Source organism: Anastrepha ludens, chromosome 4, assembly GCF_028408465.1.
Source record: "Anastrepha ludens isolate Willacy chromosome 4, idAnaLude1.1, whole genome shotgun sequence".
NCBI lineage: Eukaryota > Metazoa > Arthropoda > Insecta > Diptera > Tephritidae > Anastrepha > Anastrepha ludens.
In genome coordinates this window covers 92,435,044-92,451,788 of record NC_071500.1, presented here as the reverse complement: position 1 = coordinate 92,451,788, position 16,745 = coordinate 92,435,044, and the positions used below count along the sequence as shown (strand labels likewise).

The following is a 16,745-nucleotide window of genomic DNA, read 5'->3' as shown; positions in this document are numbered from 1 at the left end:
GAGTGGCAAAAGTGCTTCGACAATTGGTTCAAACGCATGCAAAAGTGTATAGATCTTCATGGAGAATATTTTCAAAAACAATAAAATGATTTTCGATGATTAAAATTGGTTTTTGTTCTGTAATCCCGACATATTAAAGGCACCCCTCGTATTAAACAAGTTTTTTAACTACCGTATTTTTTTCAAAAACAAGACACTGTCTTACTTTCTTTTTTGGTACAAAACACGCGCTAGAGCTTATTTTCGAGGGAGGGCAAAAATAAAAGTATAATAAAGTATATATATTATATTTTCATTTAACATTTATTTTACACAGTATACCGCAATTTAAATTTATTCAATTAGAGTCATGCCATCTACTTCTGGAACATTGTCATAAATAAATTTCTGAATTATATTCTGATTTTTTTCCAAATCCATTTCCTGTTTAATCATTGGTCCGAATCTCTCTCATGCCTTGCCATATAGCTATCGTTAAATGAATACTTCTTGTCTAACTAAGTAGCCTGTTCGTAGTGCATTGAACACATCACTATCAGTTATTTTGTCCCGTGGATTTTTAACCCAATTCACAACTTCTTGTAAGCCTGGTTTTACAAAATTTCCTCGATGATTTCTCACCATTCTATTTTCAATATATTCATTGATTTTCATCCGCAAATGATCCTTGAATGGCTTGTTTATTAATGTCAAGTATCCAATCATTCCTACCGCACTCGTTATTTGATCAATCTTCCTGTCAGCAAGAAAGTTTTCCATGTCTTTAGCGCGATGAGTACTGGCTGAATCCCAAACTAGTAAACTTCTATTCTGACCCCTCAACGGTGGAGGCAGCATAAAATCAACCCACTTTCTTAAAACGCTTGGGTGCATCAGGCCTCTTCACTTTCAACACGTTGAATCTTGTCTCTTTTACCTTTAGTGATTAAAAATTGCGATACTTTCTTGCCTTCTAGACGAATCGCCAAACTAGGGGTAGCACGTGCACTATTGTAACCGGTAGAAGGAACGTAAAATGAATTGAAGAAACTTGAGGTGAACTGTCGTTTGAGCTCCTTGGCCTAGGAATACCGCGGTCTCATCCATAGCAATCATGTTGGAGAGTTGGTATTTAAAAAAATTGATGCCATCAACAAAAAGCTTAAACGCAAATGCACACTTAACATCTACATTGTCTTCCAGCTTAAACAATGCTGTTGATCTCTGTTAGAGACAATTCATATCGTTTAAGGAAGTTGTCCGATGCTTTAAATTCTTCTGTGGATATATCAAATTCAATTGCTGTTTCAAGGGGAAATTTTTGAATATCAGCGCTACTCACAACCAACGCCATTTCTCTCCTGCCAGCAATCCATTCCCAGGTGCAATTGTCTAACTCAGAAAATAACGGCTGCCGACCGGATCCAACTTTGCGTTTTTTCTTATTCCCTTGGTCCACCAGATGACACAGGTAATCGTAGTCTGCACGCCATTTATGAACCAAACGAAGATCCAGCATCTTCTCTTTACAGAATACTACATGATTTACACCCTAGAGTCTTCCACGATTCCCTATTTGTACGCCATGGAATAGCTCCTTCGTTTTGTACTCATTTTTAGCGAATTCTTTTTGTGACAGTATTTTAACTAGGGCTTATTTTCGGTGGATGTCTTATTTTCGGTGGATGTCTAATTTTCGGAAAAAGACGGTACGCCCAATTTGGAGAAACAGAGTTTTAATCCGAACTTGGTGCCCATTAAGCTACCACTCATTCCAAAAATTGTGCTTTTCAGACCTTGAACCTCTATAAATAATTATTACCTACTATTAGTTTACTGCGCACTGCGACCAAAAGAGTTATAATATATTTTGTAAAGCCTGCTGAGGTGTCCCATATTTAAAAGCTTTTTAAACATTTTAGCCCATTCTGGGGTTTATTATTCCATAATTGATATAAATGCTCGGCAATACCGCCAAGATAGTCTAGCCTTTTTCTCCTTAGTCCTTGACTATCACTAAAATGCGCTCTAAATTTTCAGTGCCCTTTCCCAGTATGGACAGATGATGGTCTCAGAGAGACCAATTTTATTTAAGTGATATCTCAGGCTACAGTGGCCTGTCAGATAACGAGTCTAAAGTCTTAAGTCTACTCGGCTGGGCGAAAGTAGCTTATCAGAAATTCCCCTGTCCGTAGTGTTCCGCTTGTTGCTGACCGATGGAATTTCCTCACTATTCAATGATTTTTTTCTTCTCCCACTTTCTGAGAAATTTGTTAATGTGGCCTTTTGTAAGTTAACAGAAGGGCTCAGGGCCGATTAGAGGCATCTTTGCTCTTCTCTTAGCGAGATGATCAGCCATTTTATTTTCTTCATATCCTTCATGTTCAGAAACCAACCTAATAACACTGTTCTGAAGATTTCCCTAACGTGTTTTTTTAGTGGGTGAGGTAGTGTTCAAAATGCCTTCGCACTTACAGCGACCGTTGTGTTGTCTACCTCGCCTTTTGGTGTGGCCACTAAAACAACACCTCCTCTCCTTCTGGGGAGACAATCTTCCCGGGACTGCTTTCTACACTACTTTGGGAGGGCCCAGAGCGGCATCCATAAAGGACCAATTCTATTTACGCAAGTCTGGGTCCACGATATTTGTAGCTAGCTTTCATACTATAGGCTCGTCTTCTTGTATTTCTAACTGCGCGACTTCGCTTTGTTGCACTGTGTTGGGGTCAACCTGTTTTCGTAGTACGTTCTCAATGTATTTCTTTACCGCGTTCCAGCTTCCCTTGCGTTCGAGCATTTTACTGATTATATTGCTCGGTGCGATGTCGCCAATCTGCTCCCTCAGAGCATTTATTTCCGCGAGCCATCTGTTACAACTATGCACATGGAATCGGTTACCTTGCCCATGCGGTGTAGATATCTCCGGAAGTATCCGTGGCCCGAGAGGAACTGAGCTAAGAAGTGGTTAATTTTTCCGAAGTTCCTTTGGACCCATTTGTCAATTGATGAAATAAGTTTCGCCGTCCATCTGCCAGTCAGTACAGTAACCCATCGGCTTTGACACCGCAGCATGATTTGGCATCTCCGTTCTGAGAAGCTACTGGTGACGTGTTTATTCTTGGAGTCCCACGCATCCATTCGTTCCCGGACTATGAGTCGACGAGTATTTGCCCGCTGATCACAAAAATTGCTGCGCCTGATACAGTGCGGTAGGCTGAGGCAGTTCCCTAACGTGTTAGGAAGGTACAGATTGCAGTTGCTAGAAGGGCTTTCAAAGCCGCCTGACTATCCGAAAATATGTAAAGAGTCCTTTTTCCATTTTCCTACGGCGACATTCCCTCACACATCTCTCGATTGCACGTATATCTGCCTGGAAGATTTTTGGGTAAAAACCCATGGAATCGCTGTGCTATTTTTCTCAGCGCAACTGTACATTCACACATTTATGCATTAATTTACATAAAGTGATTGTGAATTGTAGCCTACTGTCAAATGAAAAATGATGGCTGTCAGAAGTAGATACCACTTTGGCAGCTGTCAATTTATTTGCGAAAATTGGCAACGGCGCATGGAAAAAATGATGAAGCAAAAAAAAAAAACATCGCTTAATTAGTGCACCTACGTTGTCACCAAAAATATTCTAACATATCAATTGTCAAATTAGCAAAATGTCAACCATGACAACTTGGGCAAAAATACAATAAAGCAACAACAAAATATAATGAAAAATAAAACCTCAAGTGGTACACTCAAACTTCTTCAAACTAAAATGTTATGCTTGGATTGCTTCAGCTAACCTTCTACAAGCCACATCATTAATCCTTGTCTATGGTTCACCATATTCGCCTGCTTGGCTATGCCGTACGTACTCAGATATGTTCTTATGTCCGAACAGCACTTGCAAAAGTCAAATGTGTTGTCAAACTAACAAATTGAAAAATGAACAACAACTAACAAGCTTTGCGCACGCATACCGCTAACGATGTCATTTCCTTTGAAATATGTATGTATGTATGTATGTAATACTTTTAGTGTGGCTGTCTGTTCTGTCAGTCACACAATACAGGCCGCATAACTCACAAACAAAAGCTTTGTTTGATGACTTCACTTCGTTAGTGAGGCTGTGGCTGGTGCATTTTCCGATGCTGCTGCTGCTTTGCTTGATGAATAGTCAGTCACTCCATCATTTCAGCTTTCACAATATTATACAAATCATCCCACTTTCCCCAGACATCAGATATGTAAAGCGTGGCTAACTAACGCCCCTCTAGTGAGTATAGGCTTGGTATTGCACTATGGGACATGGGACGTGGGACATGGGGAAGAGCATAACAGTGATGTATGTTTGTTCAGTCCGCGACAAATGATGGAACTTCAACATTTTGACCATTTTTGATAAATTTTCTTTCTTTTCTTCAATGTGTATTTGTTTTTTCTTTATAAGAGCATAGCGTATTTTCTAATGAAAAAAACAAAAACAATTCAAAGTCTCAAACTTAATACAAAAAATATATTCATTTCATGAACTTTTCATCCCAATTCCACGGTTTTTTTTAGATTAAAACGGGAAAACGTAATAGGTACATATTAAATGTACGATATTTTTTTTTACTATTGATTAAAGTTCATTCTAAGGTTTATTAAAAATGTATTTACTTGCTTTTAAAGAGTCGGCAATTACTATTAAATTTTGCTTTCGATTATGCTACATTATATTATTTTCTGAGTGATAATTATTTTTTTTTGTTTTTTTCTTTTTTTGTTTTGTTATATTGTGAGTTCTGTTGGAGTTAATCGTTTTAATCTTCGTTTTCCCAATTTCTCCTATTGTGGTAGTTTGCGCATTTGTTCATTTTGATGATTTGTTAGTCCTTGTATATCCTTGATGATGTATTTTCTAATTGTGTCATCTATTGTGTCAATGTTGAGATCGCTGTGGATCAAGTCTGCTTTTGTTATTGTTCGAAGTATTTTAGATTGGGTCCTTTGAATTATTTTGATATTGGTTTTTTTTTTGCTGTGCTCCAGATTTCAATGCCATTTTTCCAAATGGGTGAGATTATAGATTAATATTTCACTACTTTGTTGTTACGGCTTAATTTTGAATTTTTAGCCAACAGCCAGTATAGTTGTCTGAATTTGTTTTTGATTTCTTTTCGTTTGTTTTGTATATATCGTTTCCAATTTAGTTTTTCATCTATAGTTATGCCAAGGTAATTTGCACTAGGAAGGATTTTTATTTCATTGTTAATTTGTGTTTCTTAGGCTTTCTGTTTGTATATATTACTTGTACCGTTTTATCTTTGTTGACGTCTATTTCCCAATTATCGAGCCATGACACAGTGTCATTTATTGTTTGTTGAAGAATGTCAGTCGCGTTTTTTTCTATTTTATCCGATGCCATTAAAACCGTGTCATCCGCGAATGTGGTTGTTGGGATCGGTATATCTGCTGTAAATATCAGGTACAATAGATGCCCTAGGACACTACCTTGGGGTACACCTGCTGTCATTTGCATCATGCTTGAGCATTCGTCTTCGAACTTTATAAAAAAATGTCGGTTTTCCCAATAACTTTTGAGAATGGTGAAGTGATTCCATGGTAATATTTGGCTGAGCTTATGCAGTAGGCCTTTATGCCACACCCTGTCAAAAGATTTTGCAATATCCAGCTATGCGCAACCTATATTTTTCATATCATTTAATATTTTGTTTATAACTCTGTGGACTTGTTGCACAGTTCAATGCTGTCGTCTAAATCCAAATTGGTGGCTTGGTATTATATTTTTTTCTATCAGAATTTTGTCTAATCTGGCAAAGAGTATTTTGTCAAACACTTTTGAAATAATGGGCAATAGACTGATAGGGCGATATGATGTCGTTTCTGATGCACTTTTACCTGGTTTGGGGATTGCCGTTATTTGAGCAACTTCCGTGGGAAGCATTGTGTCCTTAATATGCTGTTGAATATTTGTCGTATATATTATATGTAATTGCTACATCAGGTAGTTCTTTTAGTATTTTACCATTCATTAGATCGTAGCCCGGTGCTTTTTTACTGTTCAGATTTTTCAAATGATATCTGATTTCTGCTGAGGTTGTAATTTTCATTATCTTTTCTGGGTTACTCGTATTTACATTTTGTTCAATGTGCTGATTGTCTTTTTCGTTTGAGAATATTGTTTTAAAGTGTTCAGCTAGTGTGTTTGCCTTCTCTTTATTGGTCTTTGCCCAAGTTCCGTGTTGTGTTTTGATGGGAGGTTTATGTGGAACTACTTTGACTAAGTTTTTAGTTGCTTTCCATAGAGATACATGTTAACTGCCGTGGCTCCCAAGTTATGTATGTAATTCTCAAGCTTTTTATCTTGGTGTTGTTTTAATAAAGTTTTTAACTCAGTTGTTGATTTGTTAAGTTTTGCCTTATCTTCGGGATGTTTAGTAGTTTGCCACTTTTTACGGAGCTTCCTTTTTTGTTTTATATTTGGTGTCCAAATTTTGACAAACTTTTTTAGATTTTTTTTTTTAAACTTTTGTACAACCTTTTTCATGGCAGAAATACACTCGGAGGTTTGCCATTGCCTGCCGGGGGGCGACCGCTATTAGTGAAATGTTTTTCCAAATTTTGGTGTTTCACCGAGATTCGAACCAACGTTCTCTCTGTGAATTCCGAATGGTAGCCACGCACCAACCCGTTCGACAACGGCGGCCGAAATATACCTGTAGGTTCCTCCACTTGTGATGTCAGTTTCATGGCACACACAAAAAATGTTGACTGCCTTTCCGTACAACATTCTTACGGTATCCGGCACTTCGCGCACTTGAGTCCGGTGATCACTTTGTGGAACTTTTTCGCAGTAACCACTTCGTAAATCTTTTTCGTTGTAACCAAGGCCATTTAGAGGCTCTGCTCGAAGACAATTTAGACCTAGCTTTAAATCAATGTTGGTTCCCACTGAAGGTGGGAGATCGGAGATTTAGATATCAGTGCCTCAAATTTTATGGAACTTATCATTTCGGCCGCTTCTCTCAAAGAGCCTTGCTTTTCTATGGCCATGATTTAACTCTGATTTGAATTAGCTCTGAAACTTTGTGAGGCATACTTGTTAGACATACATAGTCTCAGAGACCTCCTACACGGTCATCGGCATCCACTTGACTGTTGTTCAACTGTTGAATTGCAAAGATGGATCTCCATTTCATTAATCTGCTATTTCGAAAAACCTGTGGCCACAGTACGACAGACGGAGAACTCAGAAAGTCCTGGGTACTTCACGCCATTCAATTTCCAAGCTCTGGTCATTGGACGATCGGCACACACGCGGGAAAGCTGGGTGTACCATTTAATCCCCATTGCAGAAGCTGTGGGGACCTTTCAAAGATAGGAGATTATTCAGTATTTTCACTGTAATTGTCCGGGTTTGGCAGCTAGACGATTAATGTCACTGAGTGCTCGTTTTCTCGACTTCTCCATTACATCAACAGCTCTGGCTGGCTGTAGATATCTGCCTGTTAGAGGTCTTATAATGGCATCGTAACGGCGCTTTAGTGCTACTTGGGGAGTGCCAGAGTGGTACTTCAACCATTTCACCTACCTACCTCAACTTACCTCCTGACGCCAGCTCCCTTCAATTATGTGAGCATATCAAATGCCCCTCGTACCTAACAGTCTAAACAACTAACAAAACGACACACACGCTAAAAAGTGAGGTTAAGTTTGTAATTAAGAAAAGTCATCAACTGAAATGCTATCCCCACGTCACGGCTTGGCATTCAGGCTTAAAAGAGTGGTAGAAACAACAGCGGGGAGTGTTGGGTGTTATCAACGACAGATAAAACAGCGCAAAGCTACCGCTGTGGTAATGTGGTTTCCTAATGCTGTTGCTGTTGACGTGCAATTGTCGCTAGTAGCAAGCGAGAGATAATGCTGGCGACATCATAGCGTCGGCAATGTTGTTGGCAACAGCATAAGCATTTTGGTCACAGCTAAGCTGCTAAGCTGGGTGCAACAACATCATTATCGCGGCGCCTTGACAATTATGATGATAACATTATCGCGTTGCATGAACTCCAGCAGCAGCAGCAATGGAAACTATTGAAACGCTAAGCATAAATAAAACTTACATACAAACATTATCCGCATATACAGCTTTAGCTTCAGCATCACCGTTACATCCAACAAATGTCAACTCCGTCACCAATCAGTGAAATGACTATGAATGACAACTCCGACAACGTTGACTAAATAGAAATGCACTGCTGTTTGCTAAGGCTCCTGCTTGCAGCTTGGCTTCTGGTTACGTACTTTTTGTATGTTTGCACTTACTTATCCCTCGTTGCATTTGCTTTTATGTATTACGACTATTTGTTATTGCATAAGAGATGTATACTCGTATTGCCAGGAAGATAGGTGCGATGTCCTCGGTTGAACCGCATGGCAATATCAATAATGTGGAAACGTTGGAGGATAGCTTCACTGACCTAATGCATTAAGGTGACTCACCGAAAAGTAAACCAAAACAAAAAACGAACAAAAAATGCTAGTTTTCTAACCGAATAATTAACTCTCAACTGCATTTTATAACTTTCAACAAAAATTTGGGCTCAACACATAATTTTTCGTCAGCTGGATTGTTTTGCGAATGCCTCTAAAAATAAAAGTTGTTTTTAATATCACAAACTTGTATAGCTTCTTTTTTTAGAAAATCACCTGAGTTGATAGGAAAATGTGCATTTTGACTGTCTATATTAAAAATTAAAAAAAAAGGTTTCCAAAATCCTGCATCATTGCGGCTTTTCCTAAAAATCTCATTAAAGAGTTGTTCAAAAGTGTACAAATTTCATAGATATTTTAGCAGTTTTTTGAAAATTCCGATGCAGATCTGCTAAATCTATTCTCTTCTATCATCTAAGGTCATTTGCTAGAAGGTATCGTAGAATATAATTTTTTCTTCGTTAAAAACTTGATTTGTAGAAATATTTTCAATGCGATACAACTCAAGAAAACCCCTGTTGTTGGCGAAAATCATTCCATGGAAGTCGTAAAATCAGCAAATTGGCTGGAAAAAACAGCATCGTTTTTTTTTTGTATTTTGGGAGACGCACCTTAATGTAAAAAGGTATGCTTCGTAATTTGATATTTAATAAGATTTTTTTAATTGCAAACGTAATTAAAAAATGGAAAAGACATATACTTGTGTACTCATATATACCAACTTGATCAAAAAGTTCCTGGAAATTCAAAATTTAAGTACAAGAAAAAAAATGAAAATTCAAGTTTATTCCTCAAACGTGCTTTGTGTTTTTTTGTCGGAACAGACTAGCAAAAAGTCTTCAGACACAATTAAGTCCATTGTACTGCACTCGGGTTCCCTTTTTTGATTTTCTTTACATAATCTACCTGACCTCCGAAGAATTCTGAGTAGATTTTATGATGCCAAAGAGCCAAGGTAGTCGCTTCTGAACACATCAGTGCCAAAGACCTCAAGCTGATTCAAGCGAAGGCTGGGCAGACAGACAGAAAGTGGTCCGCCGTCTCATTCTTTTCTCCACATTGCGGGGCAGAGTGCACTGTCTGAAGTGATGCTCACCTTTTCCATGTATTTTGCCATAGTCATCAGTCCAACAGGAGGAACTGCAGCAGTCAGTCGGCCGTGACAGGTAACATTAGTTTTGTCCATCTGCAGCCTCTTTCAGCCTGCCAAGCTCGCTTGTGGGTTAGAGTAACCCGTTTGCTAACCGTGGCTTTGATGGCTGCAGAAGGGAGTGGCAGAACGGGTTCCGGACCAGTGATATTATCACTTTCAAAGTACTTTCCATCAACTGCCACGCACTTATGCCACTGTTTGATCCAGCTCTCAAAGCATTTCTAAAACTCTGTTTTCGTTATAGCCATTAGAGTCGTCTTCCATTTTTCCATTACTTTCTTTCTGCTGTTAAAATACGTTCCTCAAAGTGGGTTCTTGACACAATCAAACAGAAAAAAATCGGAGGGAGCCATATCCGGTGAATTCGACGGCTGTTGGATGGTATTCGTTTCGTTATTGCTCAAAAATTCGGGGATAGTTGCGACACCGTGCAAAATCCACCAGTGGTTTTTCCATAGATTCTTTCGTTTTTGGCGTATTACTTCACATAAACGTCTCATCTTGCCCAAATAATAGTCTTTATTAACTGTCTGAATTTCTGGCAAAAATTCGTGGTGCACAATACGGTTGTTATGTATCTTTAAGTGAGCATCGCTTTGGTTTTTGACAGACAGCGGCGAGATTTGTTTTTGGTATTGGTTGATTACGAGCTTTCCACTTCCTCGTCTGATATCTGGATTGCGTGTCGTACTCATGAACCCGCGTCTCGTTTCCAGTAGTAATGCGTTTGATGAATGTTTGGTCGGATTCAGCCTTGGATATCATGTCTTTGACGGTTTAATTTGATACATTTTTTGCATGAAGGGGAGCAGCTTTGCAGCAACTACACTAACTTGAACGAATCCACAGCCATTGTTCAAGTCCTCTCAGTTCTCTGCGGGTTAATTTGAGGTTATTGATCAAATTTTCTCAACACTCACTTCAATATGCTTTCATCAGTTTTCGATGTCGACGGTCTGTGCCACTACGTTCATCATTCTCGATAGTCTCAGGATCTCTTCTGAAGCGTTGATGCCACTGTAAAGAAATTTGCACAAAATCGAAAATACGAGCAGAAATAGATCTACTCAAGATGGCGTAACTTTTAACAACCTAACAAAAACACAGAATTCAAATCTGTTGTCTTAGAGCGTCACTTGGCGGTTGTTCCGTGAACTTTTTAATCAAGGTGCTCTCTTGAAGGGTGCAACTTCAAAAGATGCAAACAACTTATAAACCTCCTCAGAATGCACTGAGCTAACCTACACGCATCTTCACGGTTCATGCATCCTCTGAAGGAAGCACATATTCGGGATGTGGTCGGCGATACATGACCAAAGATATCAGTGCACCCACTCCTAGAATAAATTGCGACGTCCTCTTGAGAATAGAAGCGAAATGTTTCCTTCCGTATGGCTAAAGGAGTTAATGGAAGCGTCGGGTCTGGCTGAAGTATAGTGAAAAGAGGAGTACTCAATAGATTTTCAGGTCGAAAAGCATAACTATTACTTGTATCTATCGAGAATGGCACTGGACTGGAACCCGCAAGGGAGCGGTCGACCAAAAACACTTGGAGAAAGTCGATGCTGCGCGAACTAGCAGATGCTGACATCTCATGGGACGGTGAAAAACAGCAGCACAGAACCGTTTATGATGGAAGAGTCTTGTCGAGGCCCTATGCTCCCGAAAGGAATGAACAAGGAAAAAAAAAAAAAAAAACACTGTCCAGCACCAATATTTGTGGCTTAGCTCAACTTGGCTGAGGTGCGATAGATCAAAAGTGGTCTTTAGTGTGATATGGGCTACTCGTAATGCTCGGTTTCGTGAAATATTGTGAAAAGAAGAGAGTGTGGAAGAATGCAGAATAGAGATAGGTTCATTGTGATCTGCCCAGTAGTAATACCGGGTAATGACACAGAATTTATTCCAGAGTTCCCTTAGTAGCGACTTTACTTCGCAACAGTGCTTGTTTAGTCCTCCACCACCTTGAAGGCGTTAAAAGATAGTTAATAGTTTTTCTGTCATCTTGCAAGCTGCCCAGTTCTAAGGTAGCTGAGAGGGGTGTCGATGTGTGAACCGTTAAGAGATAATACGCTTGCCACGGTTTCGGTCAAAATGTGAATCGCTCGTGCACTTCCATGCCACTTCGCTTATCTTGGCTCTGCGTTGCCGTACACAAGGCGATTATGTATACTATTTTCTCGAGCCATCGCACTATATTTGTAAGTCTTAGCAATGAAGCCATCCCATAATATGATGCCAGTTTTTGCATTTCATTAGTTTTTTTTTAATTCATTGTGCATTTCAATTTCATGTTACAAATTTGATTTAGGTGTGTAATTAAGTTGTCTCTCTGCAAGAACATAAATTAGTTTCATAAAATTTGTTCTACTGCTTTGTTAATTTATTTGAGCAAACATGAATGTAATACTAATAATACCATTTATATTTCTCTTTTCTCTTTCTCCCTCATGCACACACACACGCACAGGTGCTGACTTTTCTCATAGACTCGTCGCGTTTTCGCTACCCGGAACGTGCCATTGTTTTTCTCGCCGTTTGTTATCTCGTTGTGGGTTGTGCGTACGTAGCCGGTTTGGGAGCGGGCGATTCGGTGGCATGTCGGGAACCATTTCCGCCACCAGTGCGTCTAGGGCGGCTGCAAATGATGTCGACTATCACGCAGGTGAGTCAAGAGCGATGCTTTTTGTTGAAGAAGTAAATTATTTTATGCTTTGAAAATATTTAGGTAATAATTATCTTTTTTTTGTAGTGAATGCTTAATATTAGAAGAATAAAAGATTTAAAATAACAGTAAAGAATAGTGCGTTAGTTTTCTGAGTATTATATTTTGATATACTGTACACTAGCGATTTTTACATTTATTTTCCTAAATGCTAAAATATTCTTGAATTTTTTTAAATTATTTATTAGATTTTTTATTACTTATAATATTTTTTTTTGGTATTCGTAGTTATTTTGTATTATTCATAATTATTTTTTATCATTCATAAGTTTTTTTTATTTATAATTATTTGAAATTATATTTTATTATCTAAAATTATTTTTTATTATTTACTAATATCTTTTATTATTCATAATTATTTTTTATTATTTATAATTATTTTTTTTACTTACAATTATTTTGCATTATTCATAATTTTTTTTTATCATTCATAAGTTTTTTTTTATTTATAAATATTTATAATTATTTTTTATTACTCATAAGTATTTTTTATTTTTTATAACTATATTTTAGCGCAAGAATTTTAAATTTAAATCAATTTCATCTATTTTTGACATTAAAATGTAAATAATGCGTCCACATTTGATTTAACAAACAATTTTTGGAATAATTTTTTTGAACAAAATTTTTTGTAAATTTAATTTGCTTTCAGATTTAATACTTTTATTTATATATTTTGTATTAAATATTTTCTTTTTTCTATTATATTATTTCGAAGTAGAATATTGTTTCATTCAAATTAAATAAATTTTAGTCCTAAATTACAAGTTTAATTTAATTTAATTAAAAAATTATGGAAATATTTCTCAGACGCCTCAAAAATTGTGAAATAAAAATCTTATTTTTTAAAAAAATTTTCTCAGCAACAATTTTTGTTAAACTTTGTTTTGAAATAGGCTTTTGATATAATTTAATTTAATTTGTGTTTGGAGAAAAATAAAAAATTAAAAACAACTAAACCCTGCATCAACTTTTTAAGAAATCCAAATTTTAATGTTAATTGAATGAAATTAATACTTTTAAAAATAAAATAATCAAAGCAATTCCATTAGTTTTCAAAGAACGAGCATTGAAGCTAATTTTTCAATTTAACAATAGCCGAATGGGTTGGTGCGTGACTACCATTCGCAATTCACAGAGAGAACGTTGGTTCGAATCTCGGTGAAACACCAAAATTAAGAAAAACATTTTTCTAATAGCGGTGGCCCCTCGGCAGGCAATGGCAAATCTCCGAGTGTATTTCTGCCATGAAGAAGCTCCTCATAAAAATGTCTGCCGTTCGGAGTCGGCTTGAAACTGTAGGTCCCTCCATTTGTGGAACAACATCAAGACGCACACCACAAATAGGAGGACGAGCTCGGCCAATCACAAAAAATATATAATATAAAAAAAATTTTTAATTATTTTTTGTATACTAACATTTTTTTTATAATAAAAAAAATTAAACACAACACTGGTATATCTTTAGTTAATTTTTAAAAATTTCAGAAAAAATAAAATTTTTTTGTTATAATTAATTTTATATTTCAAATTTTGTATTAATTTCTCTAAATGCATACTTAAATTTTTATAAAATAAAGTTTCTTTTAACTTAATATTTTTTATTAATTAAAATTTGATTATAATTTTTTTGCGGATTTTCCTCTACGTTTTTTTATTTTTAATACATTTTTGTATAGTAAGAAAATTTTTTAATTATTATTTTTTATAATAAAATATTTCTTTAAATAATAAAACAAAATTAAACACAACATTGGTAAATCTTTAGTGAATTTTTAAAAATTGCAGTAAATTTCTAAATTCCAATTTGATTTGAACTATTTTTATAATATAGTATAATTTTTTAACTCATTTTTTTTTAAACTATGCTAATATATGATTAATTTCCCTGTTTACTTTTGTTAAGTAATAAAAATAAAACTTTAATTTAACGAATGATTTTTACTAGATTTATTTAATATTAATTATTTTAATTTATTTACAATATTCAAACTTTCCACTTTCTAAGTTTCCAAAATTTCTAAAAAGGCCCAAAAAGATTTAAATTTCCATTTTGCCTTAACTTATTAATTTTTAATAATTTTTTTATGCATTTCATTCAATAAACTATTTATGTGCTAATTTTTAAAATTCATCAAAATATTTAAATCAAAATTAGTAATAATAATAATAATTTTGTATCTGTAGTGCGTCCAATGACTGACACTTCGACCTAAAAGATTTTGTGTGACCTCCAACATGTTTTAGTGGTAGTTAATACCAGTCTTATTGACTTGCACTACAACCAATAAATGCATTAGATCAGGCTATATTTAACCTAAGTGTTCCCTGTCTCAGGTTGGGAATTGGTGGGAAGCCAAATTCCTTCAGCAAATTCTCCGCCTTGCACCGTAATTCAGAATATCTGCAGAATATGAAAATTAGCAGCTGAAATACAAATTTAATATATGAAAATGAATTTTTTTCATTTTAATAGATATAATTTCTTATTAGTATTAGAAATTTATAAGCAGCTGTATTTGTATTAATTTCCACAAATTTATCAAAATATGCGTATTAGAGTTCCATTATTTTATTACATTTTCTACTACTTTAATATTCATCATTAACATTATTTCAGCATTCAAAATTCCAAATAGCAGAAAAATATTGCAATGATTTTCACAAAATGCCTATCTCGCTCTCTCTCGTTTTGTTGCAAATTTAATTAAATTTCCCACATAACTTCACTTATATCTACTTATAGTTTATTACGTGGCTCACATTCTGAATCATAAATAAATATTTTCATTCCATTAACCAATTATGCTATTATTTTCCGCCTGGTATTCCTCTCCACTAAAAATATTTCATCAAAATGCAAATGATTAATGCAGCAAATACTTTTTAGGCAATATTTTTATTAATGTCTATTTTTGCATAATTTTTCATCACTTCAGTAATTGATCTGTTTTTGCTTTATTCTTTCTATTTTTTTTCACCTCCAGGGCCATCGTCAAACCACCGCTTGTACCGTTTTATTTATGGCGCTCTACTTTTGTTGCATGGCCGCCTTTGCTTGGTGGTCATGTTTGGCGTTCGCTTGGTTTTTGGCCGCCGGCCTTAAATGGGGTCATGAGGCGATCGAAAATAAATCGCATTTATTTCATTTGGTCGCTTGGGCGATACCGGCGTTGCAGACAATTTCGGTGCTGGCATTGGCCAAAGTTGAAGGTGAGTACACAGACAAACATCTATGAGTATTTGATAAAATTTGATTAAATTGGGGGAAGTCAGTACAAAAAAGAAAAATATGGAAAAATTTAATTCAGACTGGCAAAAAAAAAGAAAAGAAAATCTGTACAAAAAGTAAGCGCAAATATGAAAAAAAATTTAATTTAAAAGCAACGAGGAAACTGAATTAAGTAAACGAAAAGAGTAATGGAAAAATATTTCAAGTAAAGAAAAGTTTTATTTGTGCGGAATTTCATAATTGGAATTTTAACTATTTGTGAATTTTTCGCATGAATTTCTTTGTATGTGTTGTTTATTTTCACTTCCTGAGGCGAAATGATTTCGACAAATATTTAAAGTTGAGCAAATCCGATGCTAGCTCTTTAAATTTAGGAATCGATACTACGCTGTGGGTGCACTGAATATTTTAGCTTAGCTGATTTGTGGGCAAGCATCAAGCATTTCATTGAGAATTATATAATGAAGATTTTTATTTTATTTATTTTTTATTTATATCCTTGTGCACTCCGCTCGGGAGCATCGGACCTCGACAAGACTCTTCCCTTGTACACGGTTCTGTGCTGTTGTTTTCGAGCCGTCCCATAAGATGTCGGCATCTGCTGGTTCGCGCAGCATCGACCATCTTCAAGTAATCTTTGGCCGGCCGCGACCTCTGCGCCCTTGCGAATTGCAGTTCAGTGCCATTCTAGTTTTGCCATCTGATGGTTTTCTAAACGTGTGACCTGTCCATCGACGCTTTCTGCGTTTGATTAGCCCTAGGAAATTACAATAGCAAACAAACTCTGCCTGCATTTTAAAGCTGCACAAATCGACGTTGAGTCCGGTCTCTACCAACACCGGAGTGGAGTGAGAAAAAGAGAATCCTCTTTATAAAAGAAAGCAAGGATTTCCTCGAGGAATCAAAAGATTTCCAGAAACTTGGCCGATCCGTTTTTTATCTGGATGTCTTACAGTGGTTACACTACAAACAAGCAGTGCATCCAGATAAAGTCTTAAGTCTCTTAAAGCAAGTCAGTGGTGGGAATCGCAAATTTACAAACTGTAAAAGCAAAAATTAGTCATAAAATTCTCGTGACTGGTGACTAAACACATTCAGTAAAAGGTCAAAGAAAAAAATTTTAATTTCCTAACCTGCCCAGATCTTTTCGCCTTGGGGCCATTGCC

The 16,745-nt window shown here is 36.1% G+C and overlaps 1 protein-coding gene across 1 annotated transcript in view; it reads left to right on the top strand.

Annotated features, from left to right (window-relative positions):
- Nucleotides 1-16,745, top strand: part of LOC128860181 (frizzled) — a 206,460-nt gene that overhangs the window by 114,300 nt on the left and 75,415 nt on the right. The window contains exons 5-6 of the mRNA XM_054097477.1: nt 12,093-12,287; nt 15,335-15,560. Of these exons, the coding sequence (XP_053953452.1) occupies nt 12,093-12,287; nt 15,335-15,560 (421 nt within the window). The remainder of the gene's footprint in view (nt 1-12,092; nt 12,288-15,334; nt 15,561-16,745) is intronic.